The following is a 22,303-nucleotide window of genomic DNA, read 5'->3' as shown; positions in this document are numbered from 1 at the left end:
GCCGTGACAAGGAGCAATTACAGAATTGTGATTGTGTGTATTATGATTGGGCTCACTGCACATGCCCTTTAGAACACGCTAATTTGCCCTCTAGAGGCTGTGAGCTGCATTAGCGATGATATCGCAGCCTGCTGGAAGAAATAGTCTGATATTTAGAGACAGTTTATTCGCTCGCAGCTGCAAAGTATCTATTGTAAATCATTTGTATTTCTTCTCCAGGTGTCAGCAGAACCCGATGGGACCACTTATGTGTTCCAGGGCTTCATTCAGGGCAAAGACTATGGACAGTTTGGACTCCAGCGACTCGGTAGGTGTTCCATCTCTGACCTCCCCAAAAAGAACATTTGCAACGCGATCTCATCGACTTCCCTCTTGCTTCTCTGCAGGGCTGAACATGTCGGAGAGTCAGAACTCGCATCCGCCTCAGCTCGGTACCAACAGCAGTTCGGTGGCCATCGCTATCCTGGTGCCTTTCTTTGCGCTGATCTTCACCGGATTCGGTTTCTATCTCTTTAAACAAAGGTGTGCTGTGTTGGTCTCTACTCGTTATAATCCTCCTGAGAACCAGCGTCCTTTGCCATATGTCCACTGCAGAGAACATGATGCTTTTCTAATGCTTTTTGCCTAATCTGCAAGGCTTTCAAGCAGTAACCTATTCTTGTGTCCTAGCTCAAGACGTTACTGTATTGTCCTCCGCAGGCTCTACTTTGCTGCACCTTGACCTCAGTCTCTTTATGGATACAATTAGAACCCTCGCCGTGGTGGAAGGGAAGGAAGTCAGGTTTGATATTAGCTCTAGATGCTGCGGTATTATACTCCACACTCTCAACTTTGCTGCAGCTTGCCCTCAGTCTCTTTATGGATACAATTAGAACCCCCGCCGTGGTGGAAGGGAAGGAAGTCAGGTTTGATATTAACTCTAGATGCTCTGCGGTATTATACTTACTCTCTCAACTTTGCTGCAGCTTGCCCTCAGTCTCTTTATGGATACAATTAGAACCCCTGCCGTGGTGGAAGGTAAGGAAGTCAGGTTTGATATTAGCTCTAGATGCTCTGAGGTATTATACTCCACACTCTCAACTTGGCTGCAGCTTGCCCTCAGTGTCCTCTTGGACAATATTGGAACTTCTAACAGCGACTGGCAAGGCAGTGGAAAAGGAATGAAGTCAGGTTTGATATTAGCTCTAGATGCTGCGGTATTATACTCCACACGCTCAACTTTGCTGCAGCTTGCCCTCAGTCTCTTTATGGATACAATTAGAACCCCCGCCGTGGTGGAAGGGAAGGAAGTCAGGTTTGATATTAGCTCTAGATGCTGCGGTATTATACTCCACACTCTCAACTTTCCTGCAGCTTGCCCTCATTGTCCTCTTGGATAATATTGGAACTTCTAACAGCGATTGACAAGGCAGTGGAAAAGGAAGGAAGTTAGGTTTGATATTAGCTCTAGATGCTCTGCAGTATTATACTCCACACTCTCAACTTTGCTGCAGCTTGCCCTCAGTCTCTTTATGGATACAATTAGAACCCCCGCCGGGGTGGAAGGGACGGAAGTCAGGTTTGATATTAGCTCTAGATGCTCTGCGGTATTATACTCCACACTCTCAACTTTGCTGCAGCTTGCCCTCAGTGTCCTCTTGGACAATATTGGAACTTCTAACAGTGACTGACAAGGCAGTGGAAAAGGAAGGAAGTCAGGTTTGATATTAGCTCTAGATGCTGCGGTATTATACTCCACACTCTCAACTTTGCTGCAGCTTGCCCTCCGTCTCTTTATGGATAATATTAGAACCCTGCGGTGGTGGACGGGAAGGAAGTCAGGTTTGATATTAGCTCTAGATGCTGCGGTATTAGACTCCACACTCTCAACTTTGCTGCAGCTTGCACTCAGTGTCCTCTTGGATAATATTAGAACTTCTAACAGCCACTGACAAGGCAGTGGAAAAGGAAGGAAGTCAGGTTCGACTTTAGCTTTGGATACTGCGGTATTATACTCTATATCAGGGTGCACATCGTGCATTCAACCAATTGCAAGCGATGCATGGAACTCTGACTACAAAGATGATGGCTAAGTTGACTTAAGTCTTTGCATCTTACTGTTTCGTTATTTTATCCATTGAGTAGATAATTGACAATGAAAGAAGGTATTGTGCGTTGATACTGCCGCCATCTCCTGCCAGCCACAACAAGAGCAACTGATTGCTTGCGCTGCGCTGATTGGAGTAGCGGCAGCCAATCCAGAGGGCACTTAAAATCAGTTGACAGGTCATCTTTAAACGATGTCATGTGTGACGTGGGTTACACTTGAATTGTTATTGCAGCATCCATTGGACACATTTAGAACAGCAGTTTCTTTCATTAAAAAAAATGCAGCTAATTTTTATATTTAGCAAACGGATCTTGCGAGCTGCGGTCTAGATTAAACTTGCAAAAACGTACGCAGGCGGTACGTTTGACACCCCAGCTCTACATTTTCCACTCTTTTCAGCTTGCCCTCAGTCTCATCTTGGATAAAATCAGTACTCCTGTCGTCCATCGCGGTAAAAGGGAAGGCTAGACCTTAGCTTTGGATGCTGCGGTATTATATTCCACAGTCGCCACTTTGCTGCACATTGCCCTCATTCTCCTCTTGGATGAAATTTAAACTCCTGACGTCCAACGTCAAGGCGATAAAAGGGAAGGAAGTTAGGTTTGACCTGAGCTCTGGATATTGCGGTATTATGCTCCACAGTGTCCACTTTTCTGATGCTTGGCCTCAGTCTTCTCTTGATTAAAATTAAAACTCATGACATTCAAAGCAAAGGCGGTGAAAGTGAAGGAAGTCATGTTCGACTTTAGCTAAGAATGCTGCAGTATTATACTCCACAGTCTCCACTTTGTTGCACCTTGCCCTTTTTCGCCTTGTGTATAAAATTAGAACTCCCAAGGTGATGGAAGGGAAGGAAGTCAGGTTCGACTTTAGCTTTCGATTCTGTAGTATTTTAGTCCACAATCTCCATTTTGCTGCAGTTTGCCCTCAATCTTCTCTTGGATAAAATTATAACTCCTGACGTCCATTGCCAGGGCGGTGAAGGGGAAAGAAGTCAGGTTCGACCTTAGCTCTGGATCCTGCCTATTATACCTCGCAGTCTCCACTTTGCTGCAGCTTGCCCTTAGTGTCCTCTTGGATAAAACTGGAACTCTTAACAGCCACTGACAAGGCGGTGGAAAAGAAAGGAAGTCAGGTTCGACCATAGCTTTGGATGCTGCGGTATTTTACGCTATATTTTCCACTTTTTGCAGTTTGCCTTCAGTCTCATCCTGGATAAAATTAGTACTCCTGACATCCAACGCCAAGTCGGTAAAAGGGGGAAGTCAGGCTCGACCTTAGCTCTCGATTCTTTGGTATTATACGCTACAGTGTCCACTTTTTTGCAGGTTGCCCTCAGTCTTGTTGCCCTCTAGCCTCTTGGATAAAATCAGAAGTCTTGACATCCAATGCCAAGGCCTTGGAAGGTTAGGGGTCGGGTTTGAACTTAGTTCTGAATGCTTCGGTTCTATACCTCACAGTCTCCACTTTGTTGCAGCTTGCCCTCAGTCTTCTCTTGGATATAATTAGAACTCCCACAGTAGTGGAAAGGAAGGGAGTTAGGTTTGATCTTAGCTCTGGATACTGCGGTATTATATGCCAGTGTCCACTTTTTTGCAGCTTGCCCTCAGTCTCGTCTTGGATAAAGTCAGAAGTCTTGACATCCAATGCCAAGGCGGTGGAAGGTAAGGGGGTCGAGTTTGAACTTAGTTCTGAATGCTGCGGTATTATACTCCACAGTCTCCACTTTGTTGCAGTTTGCCCTCAGTCTGCTCTTGGATAAAATTAGAAGTCTTGATGTCCAACGCCAAGGTGGTAAAAGGGGGAAGTCAGGCTCGACCTTAGCTCTCGATTCTTCGGTATTATACCTCACAGTCTCCACTCTGTTGCAGCTTGTCCATAAAATGATGCCCTTTGATCTAAGCAATTATGCTTTGTTCATGCAGTTTGTTATTTTTGTGTGTTAGCCTGCCTTTTTATTCTCTTGTTATTTACATGACACATACAGGACCACCCCCAAGACCCAGTACACGGGCTGCTCCGTCCACGAGAACAACAACGGCCAGGCGGCCTTCGAGAACCCGATGTACAACACCAACGCCAAGGCTGTGGAAGGGAAGGCGGTCAGGTTTGACCCCAATCTCAACACGGTCTGCACTATGGTCTGAGCCTTCTCTTGTCCTCACTTTGACCCCGCAAAGGAAGGGGAAACCATCGTCAAAAGTCGAAACCTCGAGAAAACAATTCTTCTGACCCGTCTGGAAGCTCGGATGGCAGAGAGCAGTAAAAAAGTTGCTTTTTTGTAACAAAAAAACCCTCTTAGGGCAGCCCTGGAGACGGCGCACGTAATCCTGAGTGAACGGCGGATTAGAGCAAACTCAAAGGGAGCTCGGCCCCGGCGGAGCACATGAGAGGAGGCTGACTCACCGAATGCTTATTAAAGCGCATCTTCTCATCCGGTGGACGGAGGCTAAAGGAGACGCAGACAACCCCGATTTGAACTGGAAGAAAAATTAAGCGAATCTCTGCAACAACAAAAATATCTTAAAAATCCCCCAGCCAATCAGAGCCTGTCTCGTGCGGAACTGGGAGAGGTTTGAACTTCTCCTGGTTCCTCAATCTGTCAATTGATATGGACTCCAGTGGTTACAGAGATTTTTTGAGGACTCACGAAGGACTCACTGGCACTAAAAAGCACATCAGACACTTCCTGTCGGACGATTACGTCAAAACAATGACAAAACCGTATGATGAAGACACCTGGAAAGGACGAACTCCATGGCGGTCCCCTAAAGACCGCCACCTTCTGAACTTGAAAGAACCCGAAACAAAACGTGGATCACGATGCGGTTCCACGGTGATCCTGCACTCTGCGAGTGCTTTCTCTTTTTTTCTTACTATTGCAGAATCTTCTGATCTGTACAGGAGCGTTCACCACCTATATTTTTGTGCTCTATATTTACCACAGGGGGCGGGGCCAAAGACAAAACCAGATTTTTAGAAAAAAACGCTTCAAACATTTTTTCTTTTAAAATAATTTTCTTATCCAATGTTTGTGGTGATGTGTGTATGCGAGCGTCAACAATGGTGCATTTTTATTTCCACTTAGCAAATGTTTGATTTGAAAAATCCCAATAAGATACCACTGCAAATTAACGTTTTTTATCGCCAGAGATGTCGCTGTTGTCATAGCAACACAGAACATTCTTGATGTCATCATACGCACAAAAACATCACAGCGACAAATATTAGACTGACACCTGGTGGTAAGAGTATAAAAGGAAATACAGTTGTTTTTTTTATAAAATGTGATGGCAAAACTTATGAAGATTCTTAAGCCCCGCCCACCATAAAGCCAGTCGATTTAATTAGGCATGAATGTTCCAATTTTCACCAATAGCTAACATGCAAAACAATCTCAGTTGCCATGTTTTACTGCATCCCACAGAGGAGATACGTCATACGCAACAATGTTTTTTTGTTCGCACTACACAGGTCACAATTTTGTTTGGATCCCGTTCCAATTTGGCGTGTTTGTAGCAGTCCCTGTGATCGCAACGTGGACCAAAAACGGTATCTCAGTCTTCGATTTTGATGAAGTTACAACATCTCTTGTTGATTTTTTATTCGTTTGTGTTCTCCACAGTAGATCTGACACAGTGCCTACCAAAAAACATTTTTGGGGGACCCCTTAATCCTCCGGCCCTCCACACACACACAAAGACTCCCCCCAAAGTTTTTAACGTTACTTTTCCTCCCCATACAATGACTGACCGCAATAAATCGTGTCATTTACTTGGTAGACTTTGAAGCCCTTCTTTGCCCCGATGGAAACTGGAAGTGTTCACCCTTACGATTGAAAAAAAAAAAGACAGAATTGAAACAAAAAAAGTGTTTTGTACAGAAATCTATTTTTATGATGAGATTATTTGTAAAATGTATGAATCTATAATGTACATTTTCAATGCAATGTAAGATTAAAAAAGACTAATTGCTTTTGTAATCATTGTTGTTGTTGTTGTTGTTGACTCTGTGGGGTGCATATTGGGAAAATTCCCTTTTCACAAAGTTGTTGTGGGGTTTAAAGGTTGACAAATTAAAACTAAGCCAGAGGCTGATAAAAATGCATTTTTTGAATAAAAAAAAAACTAAAAGTGTAAAAGCCTGTAAAAAGCATTGTTATCTCATCTTGAGATAAAGCTTCCAAACTTTGGCGCGTTCATATTCTCGCCGCTAACTCTTATCTCTCGAAAGTTCCACATTAGTTTTTTGTTGCAGTGGCTGCGACTCCCTGGAGGAGAAAAGTGGCTAAAAAGAAAAAAAAAAGAGCTAAAAATGATTGGAAAATGAAGCTTACAAAATATCATAGAATATCAATAGGCCTCTTGCCAAAACAACCGTTGTGTTAAAGTGTTAAAACGATTGAGGCTTTCCTAACGCACCTGAAGCTAGTTATCCTTTAATATTAATAGAGTTCTTATTGTGAAATGTCAGCCAAAATCAATAGGGGTATTGACTTCAACCTACACAACAAGCTGATATACAAGATACGGCATCTTATCTCAAAAGCAGTCAGTTTCTTTCTTCATCTGGTCCTGCTGGTAAGACCCTAGACTACATTGTGTACTGTTTAAAAGCAATAGGGATATTGCTTTGTCATCCTTGGAGGAGAGCTTGCAAATCTTCACAATAGCGGTGTAAATTTTGACTTTTAACCTCAGCTGGCTTGGGCCCAAAATCAATAGGGTTCTTGCCTTGACATCATTTCACAAATTATTTTGAGCCTTTGTATTTTGAAAGCCCCTGCAAAATCAATTGGGTGCTTGATTTGAAGAAGAGGGCTGGAAAGTGGCTGCTAGAATCAACGGCAACCTATTCATTTTGACTATTGATCACAGCTACTTACGACATGAGTCATGCATCTCAAAACCAATAGGAGTTCTTGGTTAGACAACATTTCACGAAGAAAGCTCAAAATAAGCAGCGGTGTCACGGCGACGAACGTAACTGATTGGTTTTGATTGTGGACATGCCGGTAAAAATAAGCAGCGGTGTCACGGCGACGAAGGTAACTGATTGGTTTTGATTGTGGACATGCCGGTAAAAATCAATGGAGTTCTTAGCATGGAATTGTTTAGAAAACTTGAAAAATGCAATCAGATTGGGGTCAAATGTTATTGATGGATTTAAACCTACTGGTCCTTGACTAATTGGTATTATGAGCCCTTCAAAATCAATAGTGTTCTTGTTTTGACGTCAGATTACCAACCAATAGAAAAGAAGGATGGCATGGACACACCTATTGATTTCAACCGTAAACAACCCGTTGTGTACTCCTTTCAAAATCAAAAGGGTTCTTGCTTTGACTCATTGATTTTTAAATCAATAGAGTTCTTGTTGTGACAATGAAAGTTCAAAACCTGCAACTAGCAGACATGTTAGAAGCAATTATTGATTGTGGCCCTTGGTCGCATGTTCCTGTAATATTAGTTGACTCATGTCATTCAAAATCAACTGTGTTCTTCCTTTGTCATGGTTTGAATGATATCAGCTGGGCAAGAATCCTCTTAATTAAAAGTGTTAACTATTTAATGTCTATCTCTTAGTGACTAAGAGATAGACATTAAGACTTAGTCCCAACCCAGGACTGCTAACAACAACTGATCACTTAAATGGGATAGCACACAGGAAATGGGCGTGGGATTCTCCTGTGTTTTTCAAAACAAAAGCTGCATTGAGGAAAATAGGAGTATCTTAAAATCATGTAAACAAATTTAATAAACTAGGGCCAAATAAATGTGTTGTGTGATAGTAATTTGCTACTTATTCAGTTTTAAACGCAAAATAAAAAAAGGGTTAAATATTAGGAAAGTTAACTTCCGGTTTCCTGTGTCACGTGACGTCACTTACCTCTCTAACCAAACAGAATTGAACGTCACAGTTGTTTTTTTTTGGCGACCGCATTCTCTTTTCTACAACAATGACTTCTGTCGTGGAAACAAACGTGGAGTTGGAGATGTACGTATGTCTATTTATGTTTGTTATCATGTTCTATGTATTTATTTATTGGCCTATGTTGTCATGTTCTCTCTTTCATCTCCACGTGATTGCAACGGCTGCTAATTGCGAACACCTGTGCTAAACTTTTCCACAAGTGTAGTTCAAATAAATTAGTACACTAGTAGACTTTTTCTCTTATTTTAGGGCCCAAAAGTAAATAACCCAAATAAAATTCGTGAATTCAACCTTTTTTTCCCAGTCAAAATTGTAACTTTTGCGTGAAAACAATCCGCTAGTTTGCAGGTTTAAAGGACGAATTAATTACAAAGCGACTAAAGTATATTTTTTTGCAGTATACAATTCGATAAACTTGTGTGTAGTCTACGGATGCTTGAAATTGCCTTTTATAGTTTTTGTGTTCTGGTGTGTTACAGTGTGTGACCACTAGATGGCGGCAGAGCACTTGCAGCGCCTGTGGCTTGCAAGCGAACACTACAGTAGTATACATTATTAAAATATTAAATTGATTACAAAAATAAGAAGTCTTAAGTCATAAAATATTATTTTGAATTTTTGTGTGAAATAGAGCATAATACATGTTTGAAAAATGTAATTTAAATTGGAGCAATAGTTATTTTAGGCTTACTTGATTGTGTAATGTTTTAGTTGCTTGGTATTAAATGATGAAATGAAAATATTAAAGAAAATAATCAAACAAGTGGCAAGGCAGACATATTGATCGAGCACAATTTGTATTCAAGTCAATTCAAAGTGCTTTGCAGATGCATACAATTAGAACAGGGGTGTCCAAAGTGCGGCCCGGGGGCCATTTGCGGCCCGCAGCTAATTGTTTACCGGCCCGCCACACATTCTGGAAATGGTATTGCAAAAATAAAAAATAAACATTACAAAAAGTGGAATGAGGTGAAATCTAACTAGAAAAAGTTGCAATGTTGACACAAAGCTGCCATGCAGGCTGTTTTTTTTCTTTTGTCTATCTTTTTTTTGCCATTGCTTAAAAAAAAAAAAAAATCTATGTTTTAATGAATTATAGACCTATTCAAGGCTCCAATTATTTCAAATATTTCACTTTAAAATGTTTTATGTGGAAAATATTGCATATATTGTGTGGTTGCCATACAAAAACATAGTTTTCTTTGACAAAAGAGCATAAAACAAACAAAATAATAGTTCAAACGTAAAATTGACAGATATATCTGAAGTTGATCTCGTAACTTAAGTGTTGAAAGTAATTTAAAAAAAACTAATACAAATGTATCACTTTGAGTGGGGCACCTTTTGTATCCTAAATATATTTAATGGGATTTTATTTATTTTTCACTGTGATTACTCAAAAATAACAATGAATTAATATCAATGGTGTCCTGCATTATTGATGTTTTTAAGGCTCTAATTACTTCACATCAAACATTGCTCTCTGAATGTTTTGGGCAGTGGGGGAAATACTGCATATTTCAATTTTATTATAAAAAAACAAATTTGTCTTGACAGAAAAGGCATAAAACATTTTTGTTTTTTTAAATGTTATATCAACCTGAAGTTGATATACTGTAGAGATTTACTGTAAGCGTTAAATAAATAAATACATAATATTTTGACTTGTTTTTAACATTTTAATGACTTAGACCCATTATGGTTCCCAGGAGCCCTAAAGGTAAAAAAAAACAAAATCCATATATTTTGTTATGATTTGAAAATGAAAACTATCAAAATGGCCCCCACAGGCTTTAATTTTTCCGTGTGCGGCCCTAAGTGGAAAAAGTTTGGACACCCTTGAATTAGAAGAAAGTGAATAAAATCATCATGGAAAAAAATATGAATTAATTCAATTCAAATCAAAGAGTGCAAATACAATATTTTCAGATAGAGCAAATAAAAGTATTAAATGTTTTTTCATTACCACATTTATTTGTAGTTACACCATAACGCCACAAGAGAGCAGCAGACGACCAATAACCAACTGCACAACTACGGAGAAGGTAATACAGTTCTTTGACTTTGGGTAACAACAACAAAAAAACAACACAATTAAGACAGCATTCATGTTTAATCATTCAATAAAATTAAATAAATTATAGATGTTCAATGACTTTTTAATGTCATTAATTATGTGATGAAATGTGTACAACTATACATTTTGCTCAGACTGTTTGGATTGTCAATATATGAGGTTACTTTTAAGTTCAGTTCAGTTCAGTTTCAGTTTATGTCGCACATGCATACGATACAATGTAATGCATCACATATTTCCAATTGTTTCATTACAGCACGTCCGAAAAGGAGTAGGAAGAAGTTGAGCTTATATAATCTTACACCTTTTCTGTAGAAGTGTGTTCTCCAATGTAGAAGTGTGTTCTCCTATCTTCACATATTGCTTCCAGTTGGTTAAGTAGCTTTTAACCCAGTTCAACACCAACCCTCTGATTCCATGTTCTAATTGTTGTATTAAGATGCTGTGATTAATTGTGTCAAATGCTTTTGTTAAATCGATAAACACTGCAGCAGCACATTTTTTGCTATCGTTATTTCAATTTAATTCCATTGATGTTGAGATGTTGGCTCTGTATTCGTATTGGTTGACTGTGTTTCGTTTTTATTTATGAATTTGTCTAGTTTGTTGTTAAAGAGTTTTTCAATAATTTTAGAAAATTGTTGAAGTAGAGAAACAGGTATGCAGTTTGTAAACTGGGGTTTGTCACCAGTCTTATAAATCGGTACGACTTTTGCCATTTTAATTTTATCTGGGAATTTGCCAGTTTGAAACTATAGGTTGCTGATGTATGCTAAAGGTTCTGAAATCTCTTCAATAAGTTGGGAAAAAGCTTTGGTGCAGTAAAGGTACGCAGCAAAAACATTCTGGGACCTCATTTTAAAGGTGAAACTTTGAGCTCAGGAAATAGAAGTTTCTTCCTATCAGTCCGCCGTCGTTCTGCCCTGACTTGCTGGCTTTTCCCAGATGTCTCCAGTTTTTTCCTCCTGATCAATCCAGGATTAGGCCCCATTACACGGGCGACCCTCTGGGACTTTTTATTCCGATAAATGAGCTGAGCGAGCGAACAGAACGATGTTTTGTAGCAGCCACATAAATTATGCATCCACTGTGGAAATCTACCGACCTTGATCATCCCTTTTTTTTCTTTTTCTTTTTTTTAAAGAGTGGGAGAACGTGTTAATTGGCAGCGTTGTCACATGAAATGTGGTCTGTGTTTGATGCGCTATATGTTGCTCATTTATTCATTTATGCTGTTTGTGAGGAGAAACACCTACATATGCGTAATACGCTATACATGCTGCCCTAAGAAAAATAATTACTTTCTGCATTTAATATTAGTTTTGTGGGGAATGTACTATATATCATCGTATTTATTCATATATATGTTTAATACTTACGTAAATGTTACAAATTCCATCCATTCATCCATTTTCTACCGCTTGTCCCTTGCCTTTTAATTACAAATAAAGCAAATATGCACCTTATAATTAAATTATGCAATAATGCAACTCTTTGAATGTGAGGTGTGGGGAAAAAAAGCCAATTTTAATGATAAATTCCCCTCAGTAAAATATGCATTTATTAATATAGGCTAAGTTTCATCCTAAATCATACACAATGCAAAATATTAGTCTTTCTACTTTCAGAAGTAATCATACTTTCACAGGAAAAATATAAGTTATTTGCTGAGGATAGTCAATATATTATCAGGAGAACAATACTGTTTATCATTTTACAACATACTGCAGTTTAAATATGATTAAAAAACCCTTACATTTATAAGAGTAAAGTCATAATACTTTAATAAAAACTATTTTAATTCTCCATAAACAAACTTAAAATATTATGGGAAAAATATTATAAAAACAGTCAATCACTTTGAAAAGATCAACAATTTATGACAGCATAATAAAACAAATAAAATAATCTGAATTTTCCTAGAAAAGTTTCAAGTATCATGAGGGGGGAAAATGGTAAAGTAGATTTGTGAATTATTAAAATTTAAATTTAAATTTAAATTGATGTTATTTAAACGTTAACTTTATTTTAGGAAACTATTTTTACATAAATACAGTTGAAACACAGGGGGAAATATTTTTACCAAAATAAAGTATGTACAAAAAAAATTAAGTTGAAATACAAGTTAAGAAGTACATTTTGACTAAACAACGAACTAAAAAAAAGAAAAAAAAATCCAAGCATGAAGTTAAACTATTAAGCAGTGAAACATGACAATAAAGTTGAGGCACAAAGAAACTATCTACAAGAAGGAAAAAATTAAGCTTTACAAAAATAAAGTGCATATTTCTACAAATTGTGTTCTTTATAAGAATCAAGTTGAACTATTAGGGCAGCACGGTGGCACAGGAGTTAGTGCATGTGCCTCACAATACGAAGGTCCTGAGTAGTCCTGGGTTCAATCCCGGGCCCGGGAGCTTTCTGTGTGGAGTTTGCATGTTCTCCCCGTGACTGCGTGGGTTCCCTCCGGGTACTCCGGCTTCCTCCCACCTCCAAAAACATGCACCTGGGGGTAGGTTGATTGGCAACACTAAATTGGCCCTAGTGTGTGAATGTGAGTGTGAATGTTGTCTGTCTATCAATGTTGGCCCTGTGATGAGGTGGCGACTTGTCCAGGGTGTACCCCGCCTTCCGCCCGAATGCAGCTGAGATAGACTCCAGCACCCCCCGCGACCCCAAAAGGGACAAGCGGTAAAAAAATGGATGGATGGAAGTTGAACTATTTAGAAAAAAAATATTTTAAATATGTGATAAAAGTTAGTACAAAACAAAATGCATTTGTATGACAGAAATTCTAATATTACTAAAATAATAAAGTATATACCTTTTTTATTTTACAAAAATAAAGTGGAAATATGAGATTACAATTGTAATGATACAATGTGTTCATGAAAATCAGTCTTTGACATGTGCGTGTGTTTAAAGTTTGATATAAGTGGTCACATGACACGTCTTGTCCTATTGTAACATTATGTCTGTTATCATCCCATTTGAAATCTACTTTAATGTGATAATGAACGAAATGAAGGATGGTAAATAATCTGCAGCAATGTACGTGTGTGTGTGTGTGTGTGTGTGTGTGTGTGTGTGTGTGTGTGTGTGTGTGTGTGTGTGTGTGTGTGTGTGTGTGTGTGTGTGTGTGTGTGTGTGTGTGTGTGTGTGTGTGTGTGTGTGTGTGTGTGTGTGTGTGTGTGTGTGTGTGTGTGTGTGTCTGTGTCTGTGTACACACTCCTCTGCCTTGAAACTGGTCAACAGCGCGGCCTATCAATGAGTAAGAGAAGCTCATCCGTGTCCAACAGTGTGCTGCAACCTTGTTTGATCAAATGGCCGCCACATCCTCATCAGGACAGGAATCATTGTTGTCTAGGGGTCGCTGCTTTGCTGGTTTCTACACCACAAACTGGTCACAAACCTTTAAATAAAATCGAAAATATATATTATAATTTATTAAGCTTTATTTTAGGAGTATTATATATATTTGAACACACACATATATATATAAATATATATATATATATATATATATATATATATATATATATATATATATATATATATATATATATATATATATATATATATATATATATATATATATATATACTTTTGTAATATAATTACAAATAAAATAAGTATGTAAGTTGTATATATTTAGTATTTAAACTACAAATTTTAAACTTAATTTTTTTTTTTTTAAATTATTGTACTTTAATTGTTTTGGATGGAATGGAAGAAAGGATGAAAACATCTATTTATTAATAATAACTATTAAAATTTGTGAGGATTTTTAGGTTTAATTTCACTGAAAAATAAAACAAGTTCTATATTTTGGACACACGAGACAACAAAAGTATCTGCAGAGCAACAACAAATTTCATTACAACTTAAGTATATATTTTGTGTATTTTAGGCATTTTTTAGCATACCATTGCTTGGACAATATTTTAAAAAAATCTCAAATGCAATTGTTTTTAAGGTTTGAAAAAACATTAATTTGGTTAGTGTGTTAAAATACAACATTTGAAACGAAACCTTTGACAGTTAGTAGTAATCATTTTGTGTAGTTCAGATAAAACCATTTGATTAATGAATAAAATAATTTAAAAAGTGACCTAGAAAGTTTCTGATGTCCTTAAATATTCACTGTGGGAAAAGATCCTTGTTGTTTACACTTTAAATGTGTTCATGTATTCATATTTTTAAGCTTTTAAGTTTTTTGTTTGTTTTCCGTCAAGTTTGTCCGCCAAGCAAGCGGACGCGTGTTTGATGACTGATGTTTTTGGATGTGTGTTTTGCTTGAACGTGGAGTCGCTGGTCTGCTTTTGCCTGTCAAAATGTTTTGTCATGTTTTGTTTTCAAAGCGAGTGTCAACACCACTAGCTGCTGAGCGCTAATTAGGCAGCGTTAAAGCAAACGCTGTAAAAAACCAACAGCCTGTTTATTTTTATTAAAACTAGATTGGAATGAGATAGCCTGCAATTTCTTTATTTTTTATTTTTTTCAACCGTTGCCTTCACTGGCTCGTGTTACTCATAGCCTGCAGACACACTCAAGGACAAACGTGGAATAAGCTCAGTGTTTTCTCTAGTGTTTCCCAGGCGACAGAAGACATTATTGCTGCTTACAGAGCCCCCTAGGTGGTGCTGCTGATGCCGCATAATTATGCCTTAATTATGCACCAGCTAAGAAGACGTATCACATGACTTCACAACTGAAAAATGACACATTAAGAACACAATGCAGCCCCTTTTGGAACAACACATGACTTCCAGGCTGTAAAAGCCATTCCTTTATCGTAGCATATTATAGCAATCCTGTATGCTGTGTAAATGTGCCCCCTTGTGGCTCTGAGCAACATAAAACCTGCAATGATTTGTTACTGGAAGTAAAAACGACGGATATTGACTTGAGGATCGCTCATTGGGCACTTTGTCATCATTTTCAATCATTTCTATTGGTCGACTATTATTGTCGTTAGAATTGATTGATTGATTGATTGACTGAGAAGTATACTGACATCTTAAAGAATTGAATCCATGTAATGCTTTAAAAAGGCAAATGGATGGCACAAAAAGCCAAAAGGCTTGTTTCCATTGTGGTCCATTAAATATTCATCACATTTGATACATTCAATAATAAAAGGTATATAACCTGTAACATGTATATAAAAATGTTCGTTAAAAAAATCGATACATTATTTACATATACTAAGGTGTAACGGTACGTGTATTTGTATTGGACCGCTTCGGTACGGGGGGTTCTGTTCGGAACGGAGGTGCACCGAACGAGTTTCCACACGGACACATATTAAGTAGCGTACCACACGTTGTGTAAACAATGCACACCGAGGCACAACACACGGCATGCTAGCAACGACCGGGCTACTACAACATGCAAAAGTCAGAGCTGGAAGACCCTCCTGCCTCGTTAAGATCTCCCGTTTGGGAACACTTCGGCTTCGCGGTGCGATACAACAATGGAGGACAAAAGGAAAGCAGTTTGCTGACATTGTTCAGCAGCGGTAGGGTATGCTTCTGCCAACACGTCAAACATGCTAACCCATATAAAGCTGCACCACCCCCAAGTGAACATCGCTTCAACGAAGAGAAAGAGGAGCGTGGTGCAAACAGCTCCCCACCGCATTCAAGCAGCCTCTCCTCGGCCAGTCAGACAGAGCTAAAGCAATAACACATGTTTTTATAGCAGCAGATTTAAGTCCATATTGCATTAAAAACTAGATTTTGACCCAATTATATTGTGGAAGAACAATGAGACCATATATCCTCTTACTGCCAAGTTAGCCAGGCACTACCTCGCCATACCTGCTACCTCCGTGCCCAGCGAAAGGGTATTTTCCACAGCTGGAGACATTGTAACTGCAAGCAGGTCTAATCTTTCTGCAGACAATGTGGATAAACTGATTGTTCTGGCAAAAAACATGAAGATTGAGTGAAAGTCACCAGGTGTAAAGGCTGGGGGGGGGGGGGGGGGGAGTTAATCTGAGGCTGAGTTGACTTGAAACTGTTTAATGTTGCACTTTTTGTATGTAGAAGAAAAGTTTTGTCATTTTATTTAATCTGAGCAACAACTTAAAGCAGTTTAATGTTGCACTTTATATATGGAAATGTTGCACTTTATATGTAGAAAGGTTTTGTTAAGAAACCAATTCTGAGCCTTATCTTATTTAGTTTTTATTTTATATATGTTGACTGCATTAACCCTGGCAATCGACCCTGTGTGTATATGTATGTTATTGTTATGCTTAGCATTCATGACTGCCTGCTGTTGCACTGATCAGCCTAGTAGTGGCTCACATCCATCACACACAGAGCTATTTTAAAGCAATGTTAAAAGGATAAAGCCATTGTTTACAAATTTTGGTAAATAAATAACCAGAAAATGTATATTTCGTTGTTTTCTTACTGTACCGAATATGAACCGAACCGTGACCTTTAAACCGAGGTACGTAATGAACCGAAATTTTTGTGTCCCGTTACACCCTTAACATATACACATACATGTCAAGTGATTTGAAAAACAATATATACAAAAAATGAGGGTGGGGGGGTATATACACTATGTCCATGAATTGTGTTGATATTTATGAAATAATTTGTAAATGTTGGTACACAAAAATATTTACCAAATGAAATTGAAATCAGAACTTTTGCTTTGGAAAATCAATATACATTTTTTTTTGTGCATTTTAAAGTTACCATAGAACTTGGGGCACAATTTGTACGCAAGGCAATTCAAGTGCTTCACAGATTTGTACGATTATTATTCCAAGAACGCCGAAGAAATCATGAAAAATAAAATCATGAAAAATAATCATGAATAATTGTAATCAAAAAATACTTAGATATGTTAAATACAAGTGTTTTCAGCTTGGCAAGATCCCATCATCGCGATGTTAGATCCTTCCTTGATGGGATCTTGCCAAACAGGCGGATTGGACGGAGGGATTTTGTTGAATAGCCTCCATGTCCACCAGACCTCACACCACTAGACTTATTTTCATGGGGGATACCTAAAAGACAAGGTTTACGCAATGAGACCTGCAATAGTCATTGAATTGAGAGCAACCATTGAAGGTGAATGCATGCAAATACCAAGGGAATTGTTTCATGATGTATGCTATTCCTTCGTTTCGAGTTGTCGGAAGTGTCTGGACCAGAACGGACATCAGTTTGGATTATTAACCCACTTGTTCATTTACTGTTAATATCTGCTTATTTTCCGTTTGAACATGTTATATCTACACTTCTGTTAAAATTTAAGAATCACTTATTCTTCTGTCGTTTGGATACTTTACATTAGTTTTGGATGATACCACAAATTTAAGTATTGATCCGATACCAAGTAGTTACAGGATCATACATTGGTCATATTCAAAGTCCTCATGTGTCCAGGGACATATTTCCTGAGTTTATAAACATAATAATTTTTTTTAAAGGAAAAAGGATTTTGTGATGATAAAAATATTGATGACCCAATTATATTAGTAGTATTGATTATACACTCTTGTACTTGATATCATTACAGTGTATGTCAGGTGTAAATCCACCCATGACATTTGTTTACATTAATGAACCGACGCCGGTGAGCTACGGTGTGTAGTGAAGCATGTTTAGCTATTCCTCGTCCTGCAGGGATGATACTTGTAAGAAACTTACTTTATTTGTCGCCATGGAAGCGAGGATTAGTGATTTAGAAGTAGCTACAACACTGCTGACACTGGCTGTATTTCAGCTACTAGCTAACTAGCCATGTCTTAAAGCACCTCTTCCTGAGGGCGTTTCAGTGTTATACCTTCACCTTTATTGTTAGTTTTTAAGCCAAAATGCGTCTGTTCTCCCTTTTCTGTCTACACACTGTGTCTGCTTGTAAGTACTCTGTGATTGTGCACTGCCGAACATGCTCCTCTGTTCGTAAAACCAGCAATGTCATGACGTGACGACGCACCGTCATGCCCGTTAAACAAAATAAATAAAATAAATGGTTAACTGGTACTTTTCAAACAGTGCGAAGTTGGTAGAGTGGCCGTGCCAGCAATCGGAGGGTTGCTGGTTACTGGGGTTCAATCCCCACCTTCTACCATCCTAGTCACATCCATTGTGTCCTTGGGCAAGACACTTCACCCTTGCTCCTGATGGGTGCTGGTTAGCGCCTTGCATGGCAGCTCCCGCCATCAGTGTGTGAATGTGTGTGTGAATGGGTGAATGTGGAAATACTGTCAAAGCGCTTTGAGTACCTTGAAGGTAGAAAAGCGCTATACAAGTATAACCCATTTATCATTTATTTATAGTACCGTTTTTGATCAATTTGTACTGTAATACTATACCAGTACCGGTATACCGTACAACCCTAGTGTGTATATATTTTTATATATATATATATATATATATATATATATATATATATATATATATATATATATATATATATATATATATATATATATATACACGTGTGTATTTTTACATTATATATAGTTTCTATTTATATTCAGAATCAAGTAAATGTACCTTCTTAATAGTACATGTTTGTAATTTACCGTATTTATGTTTGTGATTTCAATGATTTTTAGGTATTAACATCTTTAATATTTTTTAATTTCCTTTGTAATAGAAATTATGAAAATAAAAACAGTATGGCGGATAGATCGTGAGTACTGTTGGGAAGTACAATTTATCTTAGCATCTTTAGCACCCTCTGCTGGTTGTTGCCACGTAGTGCACGTCATTGTAATTGAAGACGTTCATTAAACGGCGATAAAACCAATTGATATATGTGTAGTCTTATTTATACTCTTAAAGTATTTTGTACCCGCTGATAGCCTCCCGCCTTCACGTTAGAACGTCGGCTGTGAGATAAAACAAGCGATTGTCGGCCAGCGGGCCGCCACCGCCGCATCGGATAAGCCTTGTGTTGGCGTGTGGGATTTGTTTGACGGGGGGGTAATTGAAAGTGTTTTAAACTATTATGGCGAGCCGAGGGCTTGTTTGAGTGTCGGGCTGCCAGTCAAGCAGGCGGGCCTGTCAAGACCTGTCACTCACCACCGCTGAAGACTCCACTTAATGGATTTCTCCACGCCGCAGCTCACCCAGCAAAGAAATCGATGCGTTGTCACGTGTGAGTGTGATCCATCAGAGCAGCAATGTTTGGGTTTGGTTGTGCTAGCAGGTGTAAGAGGGGTCACATGACCCTCCAAACAAGTGTCTGCTTTACACCAGCACAGAACATCTTGAAGACTTTGTTCTACTTAAGAAATAAAGGAAACACCATTCATCCGTTTCATGGTCAAACTAGCTTTAAGGCAATGTTTGCAAGTAATATTTCAGCCGTGAAAAAGTATGTTAACCTATCATGTCACATACGTGTCACGTAGAAAGAAGTGTACTAAATACATCATACTCTTTACCTACTTAGTGGTTGTACAAAAGACGAAGTCACCCTTCACGTACCTTGACATGATGACTAAACATCAGCTGACTTTGCGGTGCACTTTTTTTTTTTTCTTCTTTTGTTACTGATGTGGCTCTAGCCATATTGTACTTAGAAACCAGGACATCCCCCTCTTTTAAAATGATGACAATTAAAATAACCTAACCACTCTTTATTTCATAGTATAGCTAACCTTTGTTGGGTTTAACGCTCTTAACGGTTAACTGTTAACCATCTTGAGTAGCAGAATTTACCAATAATAAATAAAACCAACAGTATACTAAATACATTAAAAAAACTATGTATAAAGATCATGTCATTGGAGGGCGGTACAATGAATTTAATTTTAATCACGATTTCGATTGTGGCTTCTTCACTAAAATATTGCAGTCGGAATTTTTTTTTATTAATGGGCTGCGCAACGTGCTTGCAAATTCCTGGGGTTCTAATGGTGAAACTGATGAATGAGTGAAGAAAGACCACGTTGTTTAGAAGTTTGGGATCACACCACGGTTGCTACTTTTTATTTGACACCTAATCAATAAGCCCTAAATTCAACAAAAAAGGTGAGGCTATACGATTTCCGCGATCACGGACGGAATCACAGAATTGGCCTATAAAACGGAATCTACTGTTCAACGCAGAATATCACAAACATTGACATAAATGTGAGTGAAATGCTGTCACTGTCATTTCCCCTGGATTGCCAAGATACCTGTGGTCAATATGACGTCACATTATTTGCTAAGATGCATTTATTTTCTTTAATAACGCCTGTTTTCTGTTATTAATTATATTATTAACGCATGTTTTCTCTTACATTTTTGCTGCTTATTGTACAATGTACTTGTTGAGAATTTTTTTTTCTAGAGATTTCTCCAACTATTTTAGTTGCTTTTTTATCAAAGACGACTGGCAACCAAAGTACTGTAGCATCTACTTCTGGTGTTATTGTAGACTCTAATGGTGTTTGAGACGTTTTACTTCTGTCGCTCCATGTCCACGACGAAAAGCGACCTGCAGAGAGCCTGACGTCAAACTTGATGCGTGCTGCTGTGAGTCTTCCTCTCCTTAAAGGCCTACTGAAACCCACTACTACCGACCACGCAGTCTGATAGTTTATATATCAATGATGAAATCTTAACATTGCAACACATGCCAATACGGTTATGATTACTAAAGTGCAATTTTAAATTTTGCGTGAAATATCCTGCTGAAAACGTCTCGGTATGATGACGCCTGCGCGTGACGTCACAGATTGTAGAGGACATTTTGGGACAGCATTGTGGCCAGCTATTAAGTCGTCTGTTTTCATCGCAAAATTCCACAGTATTCTGGACATCTGTGTTGGTGAATCTTTTGCAATTTGTTCAATGAACAATGGAGACAGCAAAGAAGAAAGCTGTAGGTGGGAAGCGGTGTATTTCGGCCGGCTGCAGCAACACAAACACAGCCGATGTTTCATTGTTTACATTCCCGAAAGATGACAGTCAAGCTTTACCATTGGCCTGTGGAGAACTGGGACAACAGAGACTCTTACCAGGAGGACTTTGAGTTGGATACGCAGACGCGGTACCGTGAGTACGCATGAGCTGCGGCTTCCAAACATTTGATCGCTTGCCTGTACGTGCGTGCCGCTATGTGCATGTCACGTACATAACTTTGGGGACTTTGGGGAAATATATGTGCTGTATGAACTTTGGGGAACTTTTTGTGCTGTATGAACTTTGGGGAGGTGAACGGTACTTTGGGCTGTGGGATTGAGTGTGTTGTGCGGGTGTTTGATTTGTATTGGCGGGTTATATGGACGGGAGGGGGGAGGTGTTTGTTATGCGGGATTAATTTGTGGCATATTAAATATAAGCCTGGTTGTGTTGTGGCTATTAGAGTATATATATATATGTCTTGTGTTTATTTACTGTTTTAGTCATTCCCAGCTGAATATCAGGTCCCACCCGCCTCTCACAGCATCTTCCCTATCTGAATCGCTTCCACTGCCCTCTATAGTCCTTCACTCTCACTTTCCTCATCCATGAATCTTTCATCCTCGCTCAAATTAATGGGGAAATCGTTGCTTTCTCGGTCCGAATCGCTCTCGCTGCTGGTACACCCATTGATTGTAAACAATGTGCAGATGTGAGGAGCTCCACAACCTGTGACGTCACGCTACTTCCGGTACAGGCAAGGCTTTTTTATCAGCAACCAAAAGTTGCAAACTTTATCGTCGATGTTCTCTACTAAATCCTTTCAGCAAAAATATGGCAATATCGCGAAATGATCAAGTATGACACATAGAATGGACCTGCTATCCCCGTTTAAATAAGAAAATTGCATTTCAGTAGGCCTTTAAGCCGGCCGATGTCATTTAAAATGTTTAAGATCACTGTCCGCAGGTATATCTCGGATACATTAAACTACGTCCACAGCGCGGACGTTCTGCCTCCGATCCAGACAACTCTGTGCGTATTGCTTACGTCAGGAGTGTCAAACTCATTTTAGATCGGGGGCCACATGGAGAAAAATCTACCCCCAAGTGGGCCGGACTGGTGAAATCACATCACGATAACTTAAAAATAAAGACAACTTCAGATTGTTTTTTTTGTTTAAAAATAGATCAAGCACATTCTGAAATTGTACAAATCTTAATTTTTTTATTTTTATTTTTTTACAATTACATGTTTCGGTTAAGTATTCTATCTTTATTTGTCATGTTTTATATTTTCGGAATAATTTATGTGATAATGTTCATCAGTCAA

The 22,303-nt window shown here is 38.6% G+C and overlaps 1 protein-coding gene and 1 long non-coding RNA gene across 5 annotated transcripts in view; both read left to right on the top strand.

The window, feature by feature from the left end:
• The window catches only part of csmd3b (CUB and Sushi multiple domains 3b), an 822,373-nt gene extending 816,901 nt beyond the window's left edge, over window positions 1-5,472 (top strand). For both annotated transcript variants that reach the window (XM_062056514.1, XM_062056513.1), the window contains 3 exons: window positions 220-307; window positions 387-522; window positions 4,077-5,472. In XM_062056514.1, coding sequence (XP_061912498.1) covers window positions 220-307; window positions 387-522; window positions 4,077-4,236 — 384 coding nt within the window. In that variant the 3' untranslated portion in view covers window positions 4,237-5,472. The remainder of the gene's footprint in view (window positions 1-219; window positions 308-386; window positions 523-4,076) is intronic.
• Window positions 5,473-7,839: 2,367 nt separating this feature from the next.
• The window catches only part of LOC133655099 (uncharacterized), a 57,693-nt gene continuing 43,229 nt past the window's right edge, over window positions 7,840-22,303 (top strand). For 2 of the 3 annotated variants that reach the window (XR_009826948.1, XR_009826947.1), the window contains exons 1-2: window positions 7,840-8,086; window positions 10,005-10,068. This is a non-coding gene — a long non-coding RNA (uncharacterized LOC133655099). The remainder of the gene's footprint in view (window positions 8,087-10,004; window positions 10,069-22,303) is intronic. The other variant, XR_009826949.1, reaches the window with a different exon arrangement.

Source organism: Entelurus aequoreus, linkage group LG08 (assembly GCF_033978785.1).
Source record: "Entelurus aequoreus isolate RoL-2023_Sb linkage group LG08, RoL_Eaeq_v1.1, whole genome shotgun sequence".
NCBI classification, from domain to species: Eukaryota; Metazoa; Chordata; class Actinopteri; order Syngnathiformes; family Syngnathidae; genus Entelurus; species Entelurus aequoreus.
This window is presented reverse-complemented; position numbering and strand designations above follow the sequence as displayed.